This window comes from Ranitomeya variabilis, chromosome 3, assembly GCF_051348905.1.
Source record: "Ranitomeya variabilis isolate aRanVar5 chromosome 3, aRanVar5.hap1, whole genome shotgun sequence".
NCBI classification, from domain to species: Eukaryota; Metazoa; Chordata; class Amphibia; order Anura; family Dendrobatidae; genus Ranitomeya; species Ranitomeya variabilis.
In genome coordinates, this window is record NC_135234.1 from 84564495 (window position 1) to 84588939 (window position 24445).

Sequence of the window (24445 nt, forward strand, 5' to 3'; positions counted from 1 at the left end):
ACTTTGTCGGAGCTCCCTTTTTCTGATCCCCATCGCCTACATAGTCAAATGGTTAAATCGTACGATTGTAATTGCCTACAATCACCACTAGAGGGAGTGTTTGAGCTTACATTGAACTCCATAATAATGTTGTATACAGTGAGCTCATAAGCTCCCTCTGGTGGTGCCAGACTATACATCACATCTTTTAATTCTAGGTTTTTGTAGGTGATGTAGAGCTCTGTATGAAAAAAGCAAAGCTATGTTAGTTTATTACCCTGTGGCATTATCAAATGTTGTCAACTGGCAGTTATTTTCTATTTTTAGCTTTACAAATTTGAAAAGCCTTTGTGTAAAAAAATCATTGCTCAGTTTTGTCAATGGAAATTTTCAGAAATTAAAATAAATGTTGACAATAACTTTTCAAGGGTCAGATAAGCTGAATTCCATGGTAATAAAATCCTTTTTTCTTGGAGCTCTGAGGAGGGTGAGTGACAATACTACAAGCCGAACCTTTGTCAATGACTCTGCAGACCGCCGTGGGTATATGGAGGGCGGCTGAAGGTCAAAGTAGTGCAGAAATCACTGGCAATGTAGGATTGCTTTATGCCCCCTTTATGCATGATGATACAGACAGATGATAAATCTGTCATTAGGCAGCCCGAGCGCATGAGAGAAACTGATGGAAGGTGTCACGTGCCAATGGAACAAAAGAATATGTACTTTTCTTAGAGCTGGGATAATTAGTAAGAGGAAGAAAGTTAATATGGATGAGAGAGTGACAGAACTAGAATAATTAATAACTAATGATAGACTGCTGGAGTCCTTTGTCTTGTATCTGAAAACCCTTGGTGGCTGGAAATAATTTTCTCAAGCAACACTTTACTAACATGCAGGACAGCTGCGGAGTGCCGCCACGAGATTATATCGGTAAGGCCGCGTTCACACGTTCAGTATTTTACCTCAGTATTTGTAAGCCAAAAATCAAGAGTGGAATAATCAGAGGAAAAGTATAAGGGTACCGTTACACTAAACGATTTACCAACGATCACGACCAGCGATACGACCTGGCCGTGATCGTTGGTAAGTTGTTGTGTGGTCGCTGGGGAGCTGTCACACAGACAGCTCTCCAGCGACCAACGATGCCGAAGTCCCCTGGTAACCAGGGTAAACATCAGGTTACTAAGCGCAGGGCCGCGCTTAGTAACCCGATGTTTACCCTGGTTACCAGTGCTAATGTAAAAAAAAACAAACAGTACATACTCACATTCCGGTGTCACGTCCCCCGGCGTCTGCTTCCCGCACTGACTGTGAGTGCCGGCCGTAAGGCACAGCACAGCGGTGACGTCACCGCTGTGCTCTGCTTTCACTTTACGGCCGGCGCTCACAGTCAGTGCGGGAAGCAGACGGCGAGGGACGTGACACCGGAATGTGAGTATGTACTGTTTGGTTTTTTTACATTTACGATGGTAACCAGGGTAAACATCGGGTTACTTAGCGCGGCCCTGCGCTTAGTAACCCGATGTTTACCCTGGTTACAAGTGAACACATCGCTGGATCGGTGTCACACACACCGATCCAGCGATGACAGCGGGAGATCCAGCGACGAAATAAAGTTCCAAACGATCTGCTACGACGTACGATTCTCAGCGGGGTCCCTGATCGCTGCTGCGTGTCAGACACAGCGATATCGTATGGATATCGCTGGAACGTCACGGATCGTGCCGTCGTAGCGATCAAAGTGCCACTGTGAGACGGTACCCTAATAGAAACACCACTTCTGTATTTATCACTAGTGTTGAGCGATACCGTCCGATACTTGAAAGTATCGGAAAGTATCAGCTGATACCGGCAAAGTATCGGATCTAATCCGATACCGATACCCGATACTAATACAAGTCAATGGGACTCAAGTATTGGAAGGTATCCCTGATGGTTCCCAGGGTCTGAAGGAGAGGAAACTCTCCTTCAGGCCCTGGGAACCATATTAATGTGTAAAATAAAGAATTAAAATAAAAAATATTGATATACTCACCTCTCCGACGCAGCCTGGACATCACCGCTGGTAACCGGCAGCCTGCTTTGTTTAAAATGAGAGCGTTCAGTACCTTCCATGACGTCACGGCTTCTGATTGGTCGCGTGCCGCTCATGTGACCGCCACGCGACCAATCAGAAGCCGTGACGTCATCCCTCAGGCCCTAAATTCCTAGAAGGGAATTTAGGACCTGAGGGACGACGTCGCGGCTTGTGATTGAACCGATACCGATTCCCGATACAACAAAAGTATCGGATCTCGGTATCGGAATTCCGATATGACAAGTATCGGCCGATACCCGATACTTGCGGTATCGGAATGCTCAACACTATTTATCACCCACTCCTGGTTTTGGCTTACAGATACTGAGGTAAAATACTGACCAAATACTGAGCGTGTGAACACGGCCTAAAAAATTGACTTCTATCTTGTAATCATCCTGCTGAATAAAGGATGTGCATAGATAGAGAAAATATACGACATTATATGAACAATACAGCAAACAGTAATCTATATGACTGAGAATACACAGCTGTCCTTATATTTTGCATGAAAATAATAGTAAAGAATAAATTTTTTTTTAATTTGCCCCTTTCATTTTTTATGTTTTCACTTTTCTCCCTGTTGTGAAGCTTACGCATTTTTCTTGGCTAAGGAATGTATTATCAGAAATAATTCTTTTAAACAACTGAAAAAATGTGAAGTATTTTTTTCATTTTCAGTAGTGTTTAATTTTTTTAATGGTATAAAATATGACAAATGGATTTAAAAACGTTTTAATATTCTCACCACTGGATAAAGTCACTGTCACAACCCTGGCGCCCAGACCTGAGCACACCACTAAATACAGTGATCACAGCGCTGCAGCCGCCAATGCTTTGTTCTAATCGCAGTAAGGCCGGGATCACACATACGCGAGATACGGCCGAGTCTCGCAGGTGAAATCCCTCCTCTGGCGTTGGCACTCCGGAGCAGAGCGTGCAGCGGCACAGCAACACATGGAGCTTCATGCTCCGCTCCCAAGTGCCAGCGCCAGAGGAGGGTTTTCACCTGTGAGACTCGGCTGTATCACGCGTATGTGTGATCCCGGCCTAATAGAGGGATATTGTAACCCAGTGCATATTGCTGGGCTACAATAGAATGACACCTGGCTCCACCCACAGCTATGCCCAGGGGGTGTGCATAGTTCACAGCTGGGGCAGCAGCATACATGAGAGATAGAGATGGACACTGACTGCAATCTCCCATGGCCTGTGGCTTCTGTATTTGCTGGTGTGTAAGTGTTGTGCTAGCTCTGATACTAACACATCAGCAAATAAAAATTGACAGCCCCCAGAGACTAAGTAAAAATTGAATAAAAAATATACACACCAGTTTCTGTTGTACTGTAATAAATAAACTTAATAATTTAATTAAAAATAACATAATAAAAAAAAGATGGATACAATTCCTTTAAAAATATTTTTACGTAAACATGCCTATTATACAGGGTGGGACATTTATATGGACAATCCAACACAATGGGCAACACTTTGAACACATTTTATACGTGGTCATAAACTTGTAAATAACTCATGAAACATGAAAGAATAAAGTTACGATAAAATCAAGCACACCATTGTTTTTCTTGTGAAATTCTCAATAAGTTTAATGTGTCACATGATCCTCTTCCCATTGAAAAAAATAAAGTTGGATCCAAAATGGCCATCTTCAAAATGGCCGCCATGGTCACCACCACTCTTGAAAAGTTTCCCCCCTCCCATATACTAATGTGCCACAAACAGGAAGTTGATATCACCAACCATTCCCATTTTATTTAGGTGTATCCATATAAATGGCCCACCCTGTAGTTTATTGGGGCATTCTCCTTAACTGACCCCCCCCTCTACATGACAGCGTGCATCACCAATGCAAGGAACTGCCCTTTCTCTGAAGGATACCCACGTGAATAAAATTCAGAGGTCAGCATTGGGCTTACTAAATCACCAAATAAGTGATCATAGGAAGTCAAACAGCCAGATATATTACATACGTGTAATTTCATTCTTCATGATCTTAGGCTTAATTCTTAAAGTCTCCACTGTTTCCATAGGCTGGTTCTATATACAGTATTTTGGAAAACCTTTCTCAATGTCAAATTAGTTGTAGTTCATTGGAATACATTGAGTCTCGCATAATATTTTTATGCAACTGTTGCATAAAAATGATAAAGAAAAGACATAGGAAGTAAAATATGTACATGAGCTATTGATTTCTATTGATTGGTGGAGTCCCAGCGGTGGGAATTTCTCTACTATCCTGTGGAGTGGTGATGTTTTCCATGGCCCAAATGTACTAAACCTTTAAAAAAATGTCAGGGTAAGTCTATAGAAGGAAAACTAGAAGGAAAACTCAGCAGAAATAATTCTATAGTGTTCATTTGCAGAAATCAATTCTATCAAATATTTTTGCAAGTGATATGAAACTCTCAAATAGTAACTGCATTTTTTTTCATAAATCAACAGTACAAGTACACCAGTAAAACTTTTGTTGATATCCTACTAAAGAAATGTGCTTCTTACACCACCTATCAACCAATTTTGTCAGAAGGAAGGAGTAGGAGGGAGAAAAAACAGAAGGGCAGAGGAGCGACTGTTGTTTCCAGTGCAAAGAGGAAAACTTAAAGAAACACTCCTCCTCACATCTAATTTTTTATCCCCTTAATATATTGCATCATATTATATAGCAATGTGTACTTACAATTGCTCATTTTGCCTTTCTACCCAGTTAATTCTTCTCTTTTCCATTAGGTCTATGACATCACGTGATTAAAAACGGACTAGCTGAATCCTTCTAAGCTCTATGTAGAAACAGGAGGTAAATTTTCCCTGTGTGAGTCATGATTCACTGCAAAAGTCAATGGTGGGGGCAGGCGGGAACAGCTGGGTCAGGAGTTGAAGAGGGAAATTATTTCTGTAGGGGCAAGACACTTTTGCGTTTCTACATAGAGCAGAGAAAAGAGAACAATTAGCTGGGTGGAAAGGCAAAATGAGCAATTGTAAGTACACAGTGCTATATAATATGATGACTGCAATATATTAAGAGGATAAAGACTTTGATGGGAGGAGGAGTGTTTATTTATATATGGGATGCAAGTGAAAAAATGGCTAGAAAAAGGTTATATCACAATTCTACATGAACATACACTTTATCCTCTTGGCAGGAGCAAAACATGGACAAATGCTTTAAGTAATAACTGTCATTTTTATTTTATAATTCAGTAGTACACATGAAAATAAGCTACTTTGTAATACATCTTATCAGAGCAAGTTGCTTCTTACTCCTCTTGGATTGAATTTATAAAAGTTTATGGAGAGAGAGTAGGGGAATAAATGGGAGAAGACAGTGGTAAAACAGTCATCCTGATTAAAGTAACATAGAAGTTTATAAGCACCAACTGTCATCTCAGTAATGGAGAAATCTCTACTCACTGAAGACAAATTTGACACGTTAATTCGAGAATGTTTAGAATGAAAGATCTGTCTAGGAGGAGAAAAAAGCTGATTTCTCTGATAAAATATATTATAAAAGTTTTATTTTCATGTGAACTATTGATTTATAAAGCAAAAATTAAAACAACAGTTACTATTTTACTGCTCCTATTATGGTAAATGAAAGGATCTCTAATCAATTGGTGTCTATGGCTCCTTCATAAAAAATAAAAACGTGTTAATTTGATCATGGTAGAAGTTATATCACTTCAAAACAATCGACATAAAATGACCCTTAACCTTGCAAATTGATCACTTTTCTACTTTAGTTATTGATACGCCACCTGTACAGTTGGATTCCAGACTCCTTCTCCAACTCTGCCCAAAGCTCGTAACTCTCCTGCATCATGTTGGTGTAAAAATCTTCCGCATACGCTCGACGAATGATTCTTGTTTGCCCATGGGAGCTGCCTCTGGAGTGGGGGAGGGGAAACTGGAAGAAAAATGATGATTTTTTTATAACAAAAATCTATTCCTGCCAGCAGCACAATACACAGGTTCCTTTCACGTAAAAGTGATTTAAATGTCTCTGTACTTTCTATTCAGCCTAATTATTGTCATAGCATACATCCTTGGTGGCCAGATGTCTTCACGTCTCAAAAGAGATTTTACAATCGGCTGAAGACAGTCCCATGACTGGCAAGTACATCTTATTATGTTTCAATCTCCTCGTCTCCGTGTAGACCGCTGTGTAAAATGTATTAGCATATTAAAATGGATAACTTCCAGTTCTATTTTCCATCAGTAGAATCAATTGCTTTCTATTTGCGGCTTTCTGGGGGAGCAAAGTTCAAGGTCAAAGACATATTAAAGTGAATAATCCCTTTACCAACAACTTTCTTCCAAATGTGGCATGTACAGATATTCTCCTAGACATTTACAATCGTATATATTAAAGATAAGAACTTTGTTTATGGTTATCCAAAATGATTGACCTTCAGTTTAACAGGGACAATGCGTCATTTACTGGGCTGCTTGCTGTAGTTTTGATAAAAATCAGTTTTATCAGCAGGAGATTATCACTAGAGGACTAGTAAACCTGCTGCCAGGTAGTCCTCCATATTCATGAGCTCTGCATAACCCTGCCCCCACCACTAATTGGCAGCTTTCTACCTATGCTCCAGTTAAATATATAGAGTGGTGGAGGAAAATATTAAGTGATAATTGTCTCATCTGAAGGAAATGTAATTGGGTTTTGTCAATATAGAAATTGTATTGAGCGCCTGGAGCGGTCCTTGTGCGGTGTTCTGTGTAAGCAATGGAAGAGAGGATTGGCACCGAAACATATCCAAAGGTCGTGAGATGGAGGAAGACACAATATGGACTGATTCCAAGTATGATGAAATTGTACCTTGTATTATCAGTACACTACGGAGATTTATCAAAATCAAAGTCGAAGTCCATTTCAAAACGGCCTTTGAAACATGGCAGATTTGATTGATAAGGACAACTTTTGCTCTGCACCCATCTACCCACATATATTCTTAGTAAGCATGGAGAACCAACTCTACAGCTGGCTGTTGAGCTGTAGCTGAGGAAAGAGGCTTTCTTCTTGGGCCAGATTCAGCACGCCTGTCTAAGAAAATAAAAGCTGTCTTTGTCGCCTATAGCAACCTGAGTCCAGTTTAAACTTTTCAAACTTGTAGGATGATTCGAAAGTTGCAATGTTAATGGCTGCTACTCATATAATTCTGATATGTCTGTATTATGTTAAATCTATTGCAATTAACCCCTCAAGGATGCAACCATTTTTCTTTTTTTGCTACCGACTATGAGCCATAACTATTTATTTTCTGTTTTTTTTTTAAATGATATTGAAAAACAGAACAAAAATTCATTGTGCGGTGTAATTCCGCCATTGCTTTTTAGGTTTTGTTTTTAAGATGTTCAAGTACAGTAAAAATTGCATGTTTCATTTATTCTTTGGATAATATTGTTATAAAGATATCAAATTAATATTTTTTTTGTATACTTTTCTACGTAAACTACATGGAACAAGCTGTAGTTTTTATCGGTAAAGTTCTGGGCTGTATATGACTTTTTGATCACTTTGGTAGCATGCTCCCTTTCTTTCTTCTGTGCCAGTCTCCACTGCTTACAGATATGGTATAGGCAATGTCTCTATTCTCATGCTTTATGTCATGTGCATTGCCCTGCCATTTCCAGTTATTGTTTTGCTACAATCTTGGGGCATTTATTATGATTCACCTCTATTATGACCCAGCTTTGTTGCTTTTTTATTATGCCTATTAAACAATGGATGCACTTTTGGATCTTGCCATTGGACACGTGACCTGACTAATATTTGATTTTACTTTGCATCTCTGCCGGAACTCCTAGACCAGCTATCCTCTGACTATGCAATTAGTTCTGATTTTTGTCTCCTGTTCTCCTGGTTCTGACCTGGATTCTTTACATTTTTTTCTCAACTCACTGTGCTGGCCAGAAGCTACTCTGTGGACCCAACACAGAGGGCCCTGGAGGAAAGGCCAGATCACAGTACGGAGCTGAAAAGATTAACCCCTTCACCCCCAAGGGTGGTTTGCACGTTATGGACCGGGCCAATTTTTACAATTCTGACCACTGTCCCTTTATGAGGTTATAACTCTGGAACGCTTCAACGGATCCCGGTGATTCTAACATTGTTTTCTCGTGACATATTGTACTTCATGATAGTGGTAAAATTTCTTTGATATTACCTGCGTTTATTTGTGAAAAAAACGGAAATTTGGCGAAAATTTTGAAAATTTCGCAATTTTCCAACTTTGAATTTTTATGCAATTAAATCACAGTGATATGTCACACAAAATACTTAATAAGTAACATTTCCCACATGTCTACTTTACATCAGCACAATTTTGGAACCAAAATTTTTTTTGTTAGGGAGTTATAAGGGTTAAAATTTGACCAGCAATTTCTCATTTTCACAACACCATTTTTTTTAGGGACCACATCTCATTTGAAGTCATTTTGAGGGGTCTATATGATAGAAAATACCCAGGTGTGACACCATTCTAAAAACTGCACCCCTCAAGGTGCTCAAAACCACATTCAAGAAGTTTATTAACCCTTCAGGTGTTTCACAGGAATTTTTGGAATGTTTAAATAAAAATGAGCATTTAACTTTTTTTTCACACAATATTTACTTCAGCTCCAATTTGTTTTATTTTACCAAGGGTAACAGGAGAAAATGGACCCCAAAAGATGTTGTACAATTTGTCCTGAGTACGCCGATACCCCATATGTGGGGGTAAACCACTATTTGGGCGCATGACAGAGCTCGGAAGCGAAGGAGCGCCATTTGACTTTTCAATGCAAAATTGACTGGAATTGAGATGGGACGCCATGTTGCGTTTGGAGAGCCCCTGATATGCCTAAACATTGAAACCCCCCACAAGTGACACCATTTTGGAAAGTAGACCCCCTAAGGAGTTTATCTAGAGGTGTGGTGAGCACTTTGACTTACCAAGTGCTTCACAGAAGTTTATAATGCAGAACCGTAAAAATAAAAAAAAATTTCCCCCCAAAATGATTTTTCGCCCCCAATTTTTTATTTTCCCAAGAGTAAGAGAAGAAATTGGACCACAAAAGTTGTTGTACAATTTGTCCTGAGTACGCTGATACCCCATATGTGGGGGTAAACCACTGTTTGGGCGCATGGGAGGGCTCGGAAGGGAAGGAGCGCCATTTGGAATGCAGACTTAGATGGATTGGTCTGCAGGCGTCACGTTGCGTTTGCAGAGGCCCTAATGTACCTAAACAGTAGAAACCCCCCACAAGTGACACCATTTTGGAAAGTGGACCCCCTAAGGAACTCATCTAGATGTGTTGTGAGAGCTTTGAACCCCCAATTGTTTCACTACAGTTTATAACACAGAGCCATGCAAATAAAAAATATTTTTTTTCCACAAAAATTATTTTATAGCCCCCAGTTTTGTATTTTCCCAAGGGTAACAGGAGAGATTGGACCCCAAAAGTTGTTATCCAATGTGTACCGAGTACGCTGATATCCCATATGTTGGGGTAAACCCCTGTTTGGGCGCACGGGAGAGCTCGGAAGGGAAGGAGCACTGTTTTATTTTGTCAACGCAGAATTGGCTGAAATTGAGATCGGACGCCATGTCGCGTTTGGAGAGCCCCTGATGTGCCTAAACAGTGGAAACCCCCCAATTATAACTGAAACCCTAATCCAAACACACCCCTAACCCTAATCCCAAAGGTAACCCTAACCACACCTCTAACCCAGACACACCCCTAACCCTAATCCCAACCCTATTCCCAACCATAGATGTAATCCAAACCCTAACCCTAACTTTAGCCCCAACCCTAACCCTAACTTTAGCCCCAACCCTAACTGTAGCCTTAACCCTAACCCTAGCCCCAACCCTAACCCTAGCCCCAACCCTAGCCCCAACCCTAACCCTAGCCCCAACCCTAGCCCCAACCCTAGCCCTAGCCCTAACCCTAGCCCCAACCCTAGCCCCAACCCTAACCCTAATCCTAACCCTAGCCCTAACCCTAACCCTAGCCCTAACCCTAACCCTAGCCCTAACCCTAGCTGTTATGGTTCTCAATGGCAAGAGAACATAGCCCAGCAAACATAAGTACTAGCTCTTGGAAGGATGGAAACTAAACTGACCATGAACTAAACCTGCCGCACAACTAACAGTAGCCGGGTAGCGTTGCCTACGTTTTTATCCCTAGACGCCCAGCGCCGGCCGGAGGACTAACTAATCCTGGCAGAGGAAAATATAGTCCTGGCTCACCTCTAGAGAAATTTCCCCGATAGGCAGACAGAGGCCCCCACATATATTGGCGGTGATTTTAGATGAAATGACAAAAGTAGTATGAAAATAGGTTTAGCAAAATTGAGGTCCGCTTACTAGATAGCAGGAAGACAGAAAGGGCACTTTCATGGTCAGCTGAAAACCCTATCAAAATACCATCCTGAAATTACTTTAAGACTCTAGTATTAACTCATAACATCAGAGTGGCAATTTCAGATCACAAGAGCTTTCGAGACACAGAAACGAAACTACAGCTGTGAACTGGAACAAAATGCAAAAACAAACGAGGACTAAAGTCCAACTTAGCTGGGAGTTGTCTAGCAGCAGGAACATGCACAGAAAGGCTTCTGATTACAATGTTGACCGGCATGGAAGTGACAGAGGAGCAAGGTTAAATAGCGACTCCCACATCCTGATGGAAACAGGTGAACAGAGGGGATGATGCACACCAGTTCAATTCCACCAGTGGCCACCGGGGGAGCCCAAAATCCAATTTCACAACACCTAGCCCTAACCCTAGCCCTAACCCTAATGGTAAAATGGAAATAAATACATTTTTTTAATTTTTTTATTTTTCCCTAACTAAGGGGGTGATGAAGGGGGGTTTGATTTACTTTTATAGCGGGTTTTTTTAGCGGATTTTTATGATTGGCAGCTGTCACACACTGAAAGAAGCTTTTTATTGCACAAAATATTTTTTGCGTTACCACATTTTGAGAGCTATAATTTTTCCATATTTAAATCCACAGAGTCATGTGAGGTCTTGTTTTTTGTGGAACGAGTTGACGTTTTTATTGGTAACATGCTCGGGCACGGGAGATTTTTTAATCGCTTTTTATTCTGATTTTTGTGAGGCAGAATGACCAAAAACCAGCTATTCATGAATTTCTTTTGGGGGAGGCGTTTATACCGTTCCGCGTTTGGTAAAATTGATAAAGCAGTTTTATTCTTCGGGTCAGTACGATTACAGCGATACCTCATTTCTATCATTTTTTTATGTTTTGGCGCTTTTATACGATAAAAACTATTTTATAGAAAAAATAATTATTTTGGCATCGCTTTATTCTGAGGACTATAACTTTTTTATTTTTTTGCTGATGATGCTATATTGCGGCTCGTTTTTTGCAGGACAAGATGACGATTGCAGCGGTACCATGGTTATTTATATCTGTCTTTTTGACCGCGTGTTATTCTACTTTTTGTTTGGCGGTATGAGAATAAAGCGTTGTTTTTTGCCTCGTTTTTTTTTTTTTTTTTTACCGTGTTCACTGAAGGGGTTAACTAGTGATATAGTTTTATAGGTCGGGTCGTTACGGACGCGGCGATACTAAATATGTGTACTTTTATTGTTTGATTTTTTTTATTTAGATAAAGGAATGTATTTATGGGAATAATATATATATATTTTTTCTCTATTTAGGAATTTTTTTTTTCTTTTTTTTTTTACACATGTGGGAATTTTTTTTTTTTACTTTTTTACTTTGTCCCAGGGGGGGACATTACAGATCGTTGATTTGACAGTGTGCACAGCACTCTGTCAGATCACCGATCTCACTTACAGCCGTGCAGGCTTACAAGCACCTGCACGGCACCCGGAAGTAATCCCTGCAGGACCCGGATGCAGCCCCGCGGCCATTTTGGATCCGGGGCCTGCAGGGATAGGAGGTAGGAGACCCTCGCAGCAACGCGATTACATCGCGTTGCTCCGTGGGTCTCAGGGAAGCCCGCAGGGAGCCCCCTCCCTGCGCGACGCTTCCCTGTACCGCCGGCACACCACGATCATGTTTGATCGCGGTGTGCCGGGGGTTAATGTGCCGGGGGCGGTCCGTGACCGCTCCTGGCACATAGTGCCGGATGTCAGCTGCGATAGGCAGCTGACACCCGGCCGCGATCGGCCGTGCTCCCCCCGTGGGAATTAGGGCCCACCCCACATGGACGGAATAGTACGTCCAATGGCAGAAAGGGGTTAACACTAGGGAACCCTTGGTACCTGCTAAGCAGAATAGCTAATGCAAAGTCTGCCCGTAGACACCTACTTGAGATGACATATTCTTAACAGATTGCCGATACTTACCTACAAGCAACCTTCGATCTTCTCAAGATCTCCTCCTCTACTCCCCCCTCACCCTCATCTCTTCTTCCCACAACTGCATACATGACTTCTCCCGTGCTTCCCCCATACTCTGGAACTCTCTACCCCAACACATCAGGCTCTCGCCTACCACAAAAACCTTAAAAAGAACCTGAAGACTCACCTCTTCTGACAAGCCTACAGCCTGCAGTGACCCTCAGCCTGCTGAACCGCCACACAACCAGCTCTACCCTCTCCTGGTGTATCCTCACCCATCCCCTGTAGATTGTGAGCCCTCGTGGGCAGGGTCCTCTCTCCCTCTGTACCTGTTAGTACCTTGTTTTTGCTCAAGTTTATTGCACTTGTCTATATTTACTCCTCTTCACATGTAAAGTGCCATGTAATAAATGGCGCTATAAAATGTCTAATAATAATAATTGCTATTCCCTTTCTTATGACATTCACTGTGCATGGTAAATAAGGTAATATTTTTCCAGTTCGGACAATTAATTATATAGTTTTTGTTTAATTATTTTGGGGGACATTATTAATCTATTTCGTTAATTTTATTAATCCCACTGGAAGATTTCAACCTGGATCGCTTAAAGGGTTTATCTGGGACTTTTTAATTTTTTTACTATGGGCCTAAGAACTAACAAGCAGGGAATTGCTAACTACTTGCCCATTCTGCCCGCTGCCAGCTCAGAGCGGTCTGACCGCTCCTGCCGATGATTCTGCAGCTTCTGTTGAAATCACATTGACAGAGCAGCTGATTCTCTTCAACTCTGCTCTGTTGACAGGGTGTGGATGCTGCTGTCATACTGATTGACAGTCAGCTACTGGCTGCCCAACTGCGGAGAGCCAGCTGTCAATCAGCATGACGTTAGGAGTCACGCCTCATCGACAGAGCAGCTCGAAAGAGGAAGAGCTACTCTGTTGAAGTGAAGAAGAGTACCACTGGCTGGAGCGGTCTGTGGCCTGGCGTGGGGTAGAACAGACACGTAGTTATCAACTACCTGCCTGTTAGCTATTAGGCCCATAGTCAAAAAAATAAACTAGTGCAGGAAAACCTCTTTAATTGTTGGTACAAAGCACGGCTTATTGTACATTGATCATTTTTGAAACTTAACTTTAAGTTGATTCATTTTGCAAAGAAAATATAAAATACATTAAAACAGAAGGTAAAGGAAGCTGGTCCCTAAGAATTATTTCAGGGAAGTCATATATCTCCGAAATATGCAGGCTTGAACATACATTAATCTCCAATGCTTGCTAAGGACCATTACACTTTTTATATTAACTATGAAAATACACTTGAAGAATTATTCCTCACTTTTGCTCTTGAAGCACTATTGTAATTAATCTTTTGAAAATGGGAATCTAAAAATATCTGATCCCTTCCTCACAGGAACTTATGATAAAAAAGACTCTGAACATTGAAAAAAAGGAAAAGGTAACATTTTGAAGGACTTCCTTGAAATGTAGCACAGACGTCTTTGTAATAAAACATAATTCTGTCTTGTCAATTAGATCATTTCATTAAATATAAAACATACGTTGATGTGATATTATCATACTCCATCGAACTGCTCTATTTTACAACGATAACCTTCCCAACAAATGTTCAAAGCTACCTTCTATAATTAAAAAAGTATTTCCTACTGAAGGGGTATATCTTACAAAATGTACCTACACCCAAATGACAGCCATTTTGGAGTATTCAATTTGAATTGAATTTCATTTTTTTTCTGATTAAAAATTAATGTGGATAATATGCAAATATTTCAAAATTAAGTTAGTAATAAATCTATTGTACTGACCAGTTGAGTTTTCTAATTAAAACTGGTCCTACCTATGGAAAGTTTATCAAGCTATAAATGAGGAACATAATTTAAAGAACTTGCCAGGGGTGTAGCATTAAAAAAATATTTAATTGTTAGTCATTGTGCTGTACTATTATATAAAAAGGATGACAATGACTGTGTAATCATACACTACAATGAACGACTAGTCACATGCATGGATCTCCTCTTTAACTGACTGGGTATTTAATACGAGTGGCAATCATCGTCGGACTGGAGCACCTTGGGCCCACCAGAGAAAATCATTCCTGGGGCCCACTATGTAGCTACATAGAAATACAATACAAGACCACCAATTGTGTGGTAAAACACGCTACTATCAGGGTATAATATGAGGTAGTACACATCTTAATTGTGTAGCAGGGGTTGGGGTAGAATCATAGAGGGGTAGCCACCTCATAGAATATAATGTAGCCTCCCTCATAAAATAATTTAGCCCCCTCATAAAATATAATGCAGCCCCCTCTCATAGAATATAATGCAGCACCCCACAAAATATAATGCAACCCCCTCAGGTATAACGCAGTCCCCACCTTAGAATATAATGTAGCACCCTCATGGGGTATAATGCAGCCCCCCTTATATAGTATAATGCAGCCCACCACAGAATATAATGCAGCCCCCATAGAGTATACTGTAGCCCCTTCATAGGGCATAATGCTGCCCCCCTCATTTAGGATGATGTAGCCCCCAGAATATAATGTAGTCCCCTGAGAGAATAATGCAGCTCCACCACAGAATATAATGCAGCCCCCTATAGAGTATACTGTAGCCCCCTCATATAGTAATATGTAGGCCCCAGAATATAATGTAGTCCCGAGAGAATAATGCAGCCCCCACAGAATATAATGTAGCCCCCTCATAAAGTATAATGCAGCCCCTCTCCACCCCCATCATTGTCCTCATCCCCACCTCCATCATTGCCTTCTCCCCCACCACCCCCATCACTGCCCATTCTTCCACCTCCATCATTGCCTCCCCTCACCACCATCATTGCCCATTTCATCACCTACATAATTGCCTCTCCCACCATCATTGCCTAATCACCAACATCATCGCAGGTCCTTCACACACACCAACTATAGGAACAGAAGCGGCCACGTGCACCGCTGAGAGGCGGGAAGACTCCGGGGCCATCAGAAGGTGAGTATATCATGATTTTTTATTTTAATTCTTTTTTTTTTTTAACAATTATATGGTGCCCAGTCCGTGGAGGAGAGTCTCCTCTCCTCCACCCTGGGTACCAACCGCACATGATCTGCTTACTTCCCGCATGGTGAGCATAGCCCCATGAGGGAAGTAAGCAGATCAATGCATTCCTAGGTATGCGGAATCCCCGCGATTCCGCAAATTTAATGAACATGCTGCATTTTTTTCTGGAATGCGACTCCGCTCAGGAAAAAAATGCAGCATGTGCACAAAAAATGCGGATTGCATTCTATTAAATTGGATGCTTAATGTGAGTGTTTTTTTCACGGTTTTATAGCGTTTTTATAGCGAAAAAAACGCGAAAAATCTGCTATGTGTGCACACAGCCTTAATGTAGTTTTATGAAAACAGATCTCACACAGATGTAAAAAACGGACCTGCAATGGCTCATAGATAAATTAAATTAGAAAAAAATCAGCATAGTTTTCTGGATGAAACTGGGACGATTTTTCATATACTCGTCTGCAGACAACCTAAGGGTAAGTACATATGTTAAGTATATGGTGCAGAAATTTCTGCACCATTTCTGCATCTCTTGGCAGGAAAAAACGCTGCGTAAAAGTCTGCAACATTTCACAATCATAGCAAGCCGCTTGAGGCCCCCTTCACAAGTACGCTTAAAAAAGTAAACGTGAGAAGTTCCTTTTTTACTATCTGTGTGGTTTTCTGTTGGCCATTCATGTGTACATGTGTACCATCCATGTGCCATACATGTGTATCATCCATGTGTACGTGTGTGCCATCCATGTGCCATACGTGTGTACCTTCCATGTGTACGTGTGTACCATCCATATGCCATCCTTGTGTACCATGCCAGAATAGAATGCAGATTTTTATGTGCTAAAGATATGTAAAGATATAGCTACATAAATAGATATTCATGAGATACATAATTAGTACCCTGTGTGTGAAGCGTACTGTACATCTTTTAACCTTAGGCTACTTTCACACTAGCGTCGTGCACTGTAAAATTGCTTGCAGGATGCGTTTTTTCTCCATAGACTAACATTAGCGACGCATTGCGACGCATTGCCACACGTCGCAACCGTCGTGCGACGTTTGCGTCGGACCGTCGGCACCAAAAAACGTTGCATGTAACGTTTTTTGGTGCGTCGTGTCCGCCATTTCCGACCGCGCATGCGCAGCCGGAACTCGGCCCCCTCCTCCCCGCACCTCACAATGGAGCAGCGGATGCGTTGAAAAACAGCATCCGCTGCCCCCGTTGTGCAGCGCTTTCACTGCTTGCGTCGGTACGTCGCAACGACGCAATTCGTCGTGCATCGTACGACGCTAGTGTGAAAGTAGCCTTATAGATAAATGGAAAAAAAATTACCTGGTGTCCCCTCCATTTTTGATAAGCATCAAAAGTAAAACAGACAGCTGTGGGCTGATATTATCAGGCTAGGAAGGCCCCTAGTTATTGGGCCTTTCCCAGCCTAAAATCAGTAGCCCGCAGCCACCCCAGAAGTGAAGCATCACATGAGATGCTCCAATTCTGGCGATTTGTCGGGTTCTTCCCAATGCCCTGGTGCGGTGGCAATCAGGGTAATGTGCTTGGGGTTGATGTCAGCTGTGAATTGTACAAAAACAAAGCTGACATCAAGTCCTGGTGCTAGTAATGGCCTCTATCAGACACCCCCATTATTAACCCAGTAATAAAAAGACAAACACACAAACAAATAATTTATTGAATTAAATACTCCCCCACACTTTCCCTGGTTCCCCACTTTATTAAAAATTTTAAAAATCCCACGCAGGTCCAACGTAGTCCAACAAATCCGACATAGCCTATTGAATCCACCATACAAAGCCTATGAAGCCTCGTTCTGATGTTCTATAGGCTTTGCTAACAACCTCTTCCACGAGACTCTGAAAAGCAGTGACATCAGTAACATTACTGCTCTTCACAGTCGCTGGGTCACACAGAGCACAGAATGATCCAGTGACTCTGATGAGCAGTAACGTTACTGATGTCACTGCTCTTCAGAATCGCCAGGTCTCATGCAGCGCTGCGTGACATGAAAGTGGCTGTTGGAAAAGCCTATGGAATGTCAGAACGAAGCTCCATAGGCTTTGTATGTTGGATTTGCTGGACTTCGTGGGATTCGCTTGGTCTATGGCTTTGGCTATGTTGGACCTGTGTGAGAACTTTTTTTTTATAAAGAAGTGAACCAGCAAAGTGTTTTTGTTTTATTTTTCTTTGCTTTGTATGTATGTTATTTTCAGGTTTCCATTCGCTGGACTACGTTGGATTCGCTGGACTACTTCATACTTGCGTGGCATTTATTTTGCTTAATAAAGTGGTGAACCATGGAATGTGTCGGGGAGTGTTTATTTCAATAAAGTTTTTTTTTGTGTCTGTTTCCTTTTTATTACCGGGTTAGTAATGAGGTGTCTGATAGATACCTCTCCATTACTGTGTCTTTGGTCAAGTCACAGCTGACATCAACCCCAAGCTCCAATATATCGGTTGGCACCACACCATGGCATTGGGAAGCGCAAAGCGAAGTGCCAGAAATGGAGCATCTCATGTGATGCGACACTTCTGGGTCAACTGCCAGCTAGTATTTTTAAGCTAAGAAGGGTCTAATAATCATAAACCATACCAGCCTCATAATATCTGCTCACAGCTGTCTGCTTTACCTTTGCTGGTTACCAAAAATGGGAGGGATCCCACGTCATTTATTTTAAATTATTCATTTATTAGGTTAATAACACCAGCACAGAAAGCTACAAACGCAAGGCACAAATTATATATCTCACGGATATCTATTATCTATCTATTATCTATCTATCTATCTATCTATCTATCTATCTATCTATCTATCTATCTATCCAATTATGCACATCTTTAACAGATAAAAATCTGTAATTTTTATTCTGCATTTTATTTTGGTACATGTCCCATGGACGGCACATGGATGTCACACAGATGTCATCAGTATGCTATATGTATCTACACGGACCCGTTGACTTGTATTGGCCCTTGTCATCCATGCTACCGGAGAAAAACAGATATATCTACGTGTGGGTCACACGTAAACCTGGTCCACATGAAGACACGGACAAGTGCGCAGCCCCATAGGTTATAATGGGTATATGTGGATTCGTGCCTTCCGTACATATAAAAACAGATGCTACACGTACCAGAGAAACGTACATGTGAAGTGGGCTTAAGGCAATATTTGCAGGGCAAGTGCTAGACAGACAATTCCTCTGCAGGCTGCCCACCAACCTGCAACCATTTTTTTTGTTTGAAGTTTTGTTGTATAGTTTGATATAAATGAAACCAAAAATATATGAACATGCATCAGCTTTTTTCCATCATTTACATTTAGTATATTATTAAAATCCATATTTTTAATTCCGCTTGGTGAGTGCTGGCTGTAATGAGCAAAATGTAATAAGTCAGACTTAATGAGAAATATATTGAACTCTGATTTAATAGGAATATCTACTGTAAGCATAATAGCATTGTCACATACATCAATGCTACATTAATTTAATACACATGTGATATACAGTTTAATAAAGGCCGACAATTAATTTCCTAAAGATCCAGTGATTTAAGTTGCAATTAGTTAGACGCATGATGTAACATGCAAGCGCCTTGCATAGCTAGTACAGCAAATATAACTATAAATAATTAGAAATCTCCGATACAAATATATAGTAATATTGATATAGCCTTATTAATAACATAAGGACTCAGCCTGTAAATCAGGGCAGGTCAGGACTGTTTGATGAATTGCGCCCATCTTCCAAAGTTCAACATTCTAAGTAAACACAAAACGGAGTGAGAAAAGGTCACAATTCTTCGTGTTATTCTCTAATAAGTTATTTCACAGATGGAAAAATGTGTTAAAGCATCATAATTAATCTAATGAGTATCTCCTTGTGTTGTGCACCTTCCTACTTATCCACACAAGGAACATGACTAAATGACGGCTCGGTGTACAGTCTCCCCCCTTGTACCTGCTCCAGCAGTAGGGTCTTCTTCTGATTTTTAGCTAAGTGATAAGCAGTGAATGAACCCTGGATTCCAGCTCCTAATACAATGCAGTCAAATACGGCGCTGCTGGGAACAGCCATGTTTACTTGCTTCTTCACAGTGAGGATATCCAGCCCAGGAGGCCATAAGCCCCCACTCTGACTCCACCAGGAGGAGGGAGCATAGACTCATTCCTTAAAGCAGAAATATCCAGTTACTGTTGCAACGTGTGTTATATGCACTGAATGACTTGTCACACTGTTGCAGTTCTTTGCACTTTAATCTTTTTTAGACTTGTATTGCTATCATTAATCAATCACTATGGAAAATTCTGCAAATGGTTACACAGATTAATGCACTTTGTCATATACCGATAAGAGACACATCCAAAATACTATATACGAAAACACTTCCAGAGATATCGCATCTCTGTACGAGAAAGTACGATAGTCTAAATTTAAAAAATACTCCAAAGTGTATTTATCATTTCAATACATTTAACCCCTTAGTGACAGAGCCAATTTGGTACTTAATGACCGGGCCAATTTTTACAATTCTGACCACTGTCACTTTATGAGGTTATAACTCTGGAACGCTTTAACGGATCCCGCTGATTCTGCGATTGTTTTTTCGTGACATATTGTACTTCATATTAGTGGTAACATTTCTGCGATATTTCTTGTGATTATTTATGAAAAAAATGGAAATATGGCGAAAATTTTTAAAATTTTCAAACTTTGTATTTTTATGCCCTTAAATCAGAGAGATATGTCACACAAAATAGTTAATCAATAACCACATCACATTTGAAGTCATTTTGAGGGGTCTATATGATAGAAAATAACCAAGTGTGACACCATTCTAAAAACTGCACCCCTCAAGGTGCTCAAAACCACATTCAAAAAGTTTATTAACCCTTCAGGTGTCTCACAGGAATTTTTGGAATGTTTAAATAAAAATGAACATTTAACTTTTTTTCACACAAAATTTATTTCAGCTCCAATTTGTTTTATTTTACCAAGGATAACAGGAGAAAATGGACACCAAAAGATATTGTACAATTTGTCCTGAGTACGCCGATACCCCATATGTGGGGGTAAACCACTGTTTGGGCGCACTGCCAAGCTTGGAAGAGAAGGAGTGCCGTTTTACTTTTTCAATGTAGAATTGGCTGGAATTGAGATCGGACGCCATGTCGCGTTTGGAGAGCCCCTGATGTGCCTAAACAGTGGAAACCCCCCACAAATGACACCATTTTGGAAACTAGACCCCTTAAGGAACTTATCTAGATGTGTGGTGAGCACTTTAAACCCCCAGGTGCTTCACGGAAGTTTATAAAGTAGAGCCGTGAAAATAAAAAATCGCATTTTTTCTACAAAAATGATATTTTTGCCCCCAAATTTTTATTTTGACAAGGGTAACAGGAGAAATTAGACCACAAAAGTTGTTGTGCAATTTCTCCTGAGTACGTCGATACCCCACATGTGGGGGTAAACCACTGTTTGGGCGCACCGCAGAGCTTGGAAGAGAAGGAGTGCCGTTTTACTTTTTCAATGTAGAATTGGCTGGAATTGAGATCGGACACCATGTCGCGTTTGGAGAGCCCTTGATGTGCCTAAAAAGTAGAAACTCCCCACAAGTGACCTCATTTTGGAAACTAGATCCCTTAAGGAACTTATCTAGATGTGTGGTGAGCACTACCCCCAAGTGCTTTACAGAAATTTATAACGTAGAGCCGTGAAAATAAAAAATCCTTTTTTTTCCCTCATAAATGATTTTTTAGCCTGCCATTTTTTATTTTCTCAAGGGTAACAGGAGACATTGGACCCCAAAATCTGTTGACCAGTTTGTCCTGAGTACGCTGATACCCCATATGTGGGGGGGGCACTGTTTGGGTACCCATCAGGGCTCGGAAGGGAAGGAGCGCCACTTGGAATGCAGACTTTGATGGGATGGTCTGCGGGTGTCATGTTGCATTTGCAGAGCTCCTGATGTACCTAAACAGTAGAAACCCCCCACAAGTGACCCCATTTTGGAAACTGGACCCCCCCAAAGAGCTTATCTAGATATGTGGTGAGCACTATGAACCCCCAACTGCTTCACAAAAGTTTATAATGTAGAGCCATGAAAATAAAAAAAGTCATATTTTTTCCACAAAAATGATCTTTTCACCTCCAAATTTTTACATTCACAAGGGTAACAGGAGAAATTGGACCCCAAAATTTATTGTGCAATTTATGCTGAGTAGGCTGATACCCCATATGTGGGGGATAAACCACTGTTTGGGCGTATGGCAGAGCTCGGAAGGGAAGGAGCGCCGTTTTGGAATGCAGACTTTGATAGAATGGTCTGCGGGCGTTATGTTACGTTTGCAGAGCCCCTGATGTACTTAAACAGTAGAAACCCCCACAAGTGACCCCATTTTGGAAACTAGACCCCCCAAGGAACTTATCTAGATGTGTTGTGAGAACTTTGAATGCCCAAGTGCTTCACATAAGGTAATAATGCAGAGTCGTGAAAATTAAAAAAAATTTTTTTTTCCACAAAAAAGATTTTTTTAGCCCCCAAATTTTTATTTTCACAAGGGTAACAAGAGAAATTGGACCCCAAAAGTTGTTGTCCAATTTGTTCTGAGTATGCTGATACCCCATATGTGGGGGGACCACTGTTTGGGCGCATGGCTGAGCTCAGAAGGGAGGGAGCACCATTTGACTTTCTGAGTGCAAAATTGGCTGTGGCGTTTAGAGACCTCCTGATGTACCTAAACAGTGGAAACCCCCCAATTCTAACTCCAACCCTAACCCCAACACACCCCTAACCCTAATCCCAACCCGATCCATAATCCTAATCACAACCCTAACCCCCAAAACACCCCTAACCCTAATCCCAAAGCTAACCATAACCCTAATCAAAACCCTAAACCGAACACACCCCTAATCCTAATCTCAACCCTAACCTCAAAACCTAACCTTAATCCCAATACACCCCTATCCCTAATCCCAACCCTAGCCTTAACCCTAATCCCAAACCTAACCCTAATCCCAAATGTAACCCTAATGCCAACCCTAATCCAAACCCTAATCCCAACTCCAACCCTAACTTTAGCCCCAACCCTAGCCCTAACCCTAACTTTAGCCCAAACCCTAACTTTAGCCCTAAACCTAGCCCCAACCCTAACCCTAACTTTAGCCCCAACCCTAACCCTAGCCCTAACCCTAGCTCTAACCCTAATCCTAGCTCTAACCCTAACCCTAGCCCTAACCCTAACCCTAGCCCTATCCCTAGCGCTATGTGCACACTTTGCGGATTTTGCTGCGGATCCGCAGCGTTTCCGCAGCTGCGGGTCCGCAGCAGTTTCCCATGAGTTTACAGTACAATGTAAACCTATGGGAACCATAAAACGCTGTGCCCATGCTGCGGAAAAAAACACGCGGAAATGCAGCGGTTTACATTCCGCAGCATGTCAATTCTTTCTGCAGATTCCGCAGCGGTTTTACACCTGCTCCATAATAGAAAAACGCAGGTGTAAAACCGCAGGTGAATCCGCACAAAAACCGCGGTACATCCGCGATAAATTCGCAGGAAAAACGCAGCGTTTTGGCCCTGCGGATTTATCAAATCCGCTGCGGAAAAATCCGCAGAGAACCATTCTACGTGTGCACATATCCTAACCCTACCCCTAACCATACCCCTAACCCTACCCCTAACCCTAACCCTACCCCTAACCCTAACCCTAACCCTACCCCTAACCCTACCCCTAACCCTAATTGGAAAATAGAAATTCATACATTTTTTTAATTGTATTATTTTTTTCCTTACTAAGGGGGTGATAAAGGGGGGGGGGGTATTTACAATTTTTTTATTTTGATCACTGTGACAGGATCTCACAGTGACCAAAATAAAACAAGTGGAAGAATCTTCCTCTGCCGGCCGGCAGATCATGGCAGGCACACTGCGCATGCGCCCACCATTTTCTTACCGGAGCAAGAAGCCGGTGGCCAGCAGAAGAAGCAGGAGGACCCAGGGACACCGGTAAGTATAACAGGGTCCCCAAATCCCCCTATTTCTCTGTCCTCTGATTTGCGATCACATCAGAGGACAGAGAATGACATCGCTTTTTTTTTCTTGCGGTCGCCGGTAAACAGTTAATTACCGGCGATCGCAAAACAGGGGTCGGTAAAAACTGACCCCGATCATGTTCTTTGGGGTCTCGGCTACCCCCGGCAGCCGAGACCTCAAAGATCTTCCGGGTGCCGGGCGGCGGGCGCACTGCGCATGCGCCCGCCATTTTTTCCCCGGAAAAAGATGGCGGCGCCCATGGGGAGCCACGAGGAGCACCGGGGGAGATAGGTGAGTATTGGGGGGCTATCGGGGGTGATCGGGGACCCCATTTCTCTGTCCTCCGACGTGCGATCACATCGGAGGACAGAGAAATTAAATGGCAAATCGCGTTTTTTTTTTTTTTGCGACCGCCGGTAAACGGTTAATTACCGGCGATTGCAACTCGGGGGTCGGTAAAAAAACCCCGAATCATGTTCTCTGGGGTCTCGGCTACCCTTGGCAACCGAGACCCCAGAGAAAATTCACTTTTTCCACAGCGCTGTTAATTAACGGCGCTGTGGTTTAAGTACCCTTAGCGGCCGCCGTTAAAAGGCGTATCAGCGGTTGTTAAGGGGTTAAGAGGAAATTTAAAAATCACCATAAGCAGCACAGAGAAAACCAGAATTTGGTACATATCACATCGGTAGTTTCAAAAATGGGGTAGAACAACAATTCATAATTTTGACAATTCTATTATTTAATCCTTTAGTAAAGTGCAAAAAGTGCTGAAAAGATAAATCTTACACTGTGGTAAATGCCCTGTTTGATGAAATAGCAATGAAAATTATAATAAGGTGCTAGAAATACTGTCTGGGCAGGAATTGGTATGGTAAACAATTTTCAAGGTTTAAAAAGTGCTGAGTGCAAATTGTGGGATGG

General features: G+C 41.6%; 1 protein-coding gene across 2 annotated transcripts in view; it reads right to left on the reverse strand.

Annotated features, from left to right (window-relative positions):
- PIPOX (pipecolic acid and sarcosine oxidase) overlaps window positions 1-19658 on the reverse strand; it is a 72043-nt gene extending 52385 nt beyond the window's left edge. The window contains exons 1-2 of one of the 2 annotated variants that reach the window (XM_077294317.1): window positions 19450-19658; window positions 5830-5978 (exon numbers count right to left, since the gene is read on the reverse strand). In XM_077294317.1, the coding sequence (XP_077150432.1) occupies window positions 5830-5978; window positions 19450-19566 (266 nt within the window). In that variant the 5' untranslated portion in view covers window positions 19567-19658. The remainder of the gene's footprint in view (window positions 1-5829; window positions 5979-19449) is intronic. The other variant, XM_077294316.1, reaches the window with a different exon arrangement.
- Window positions 19659-24445: the final 4787 nt, after the last annotated feature.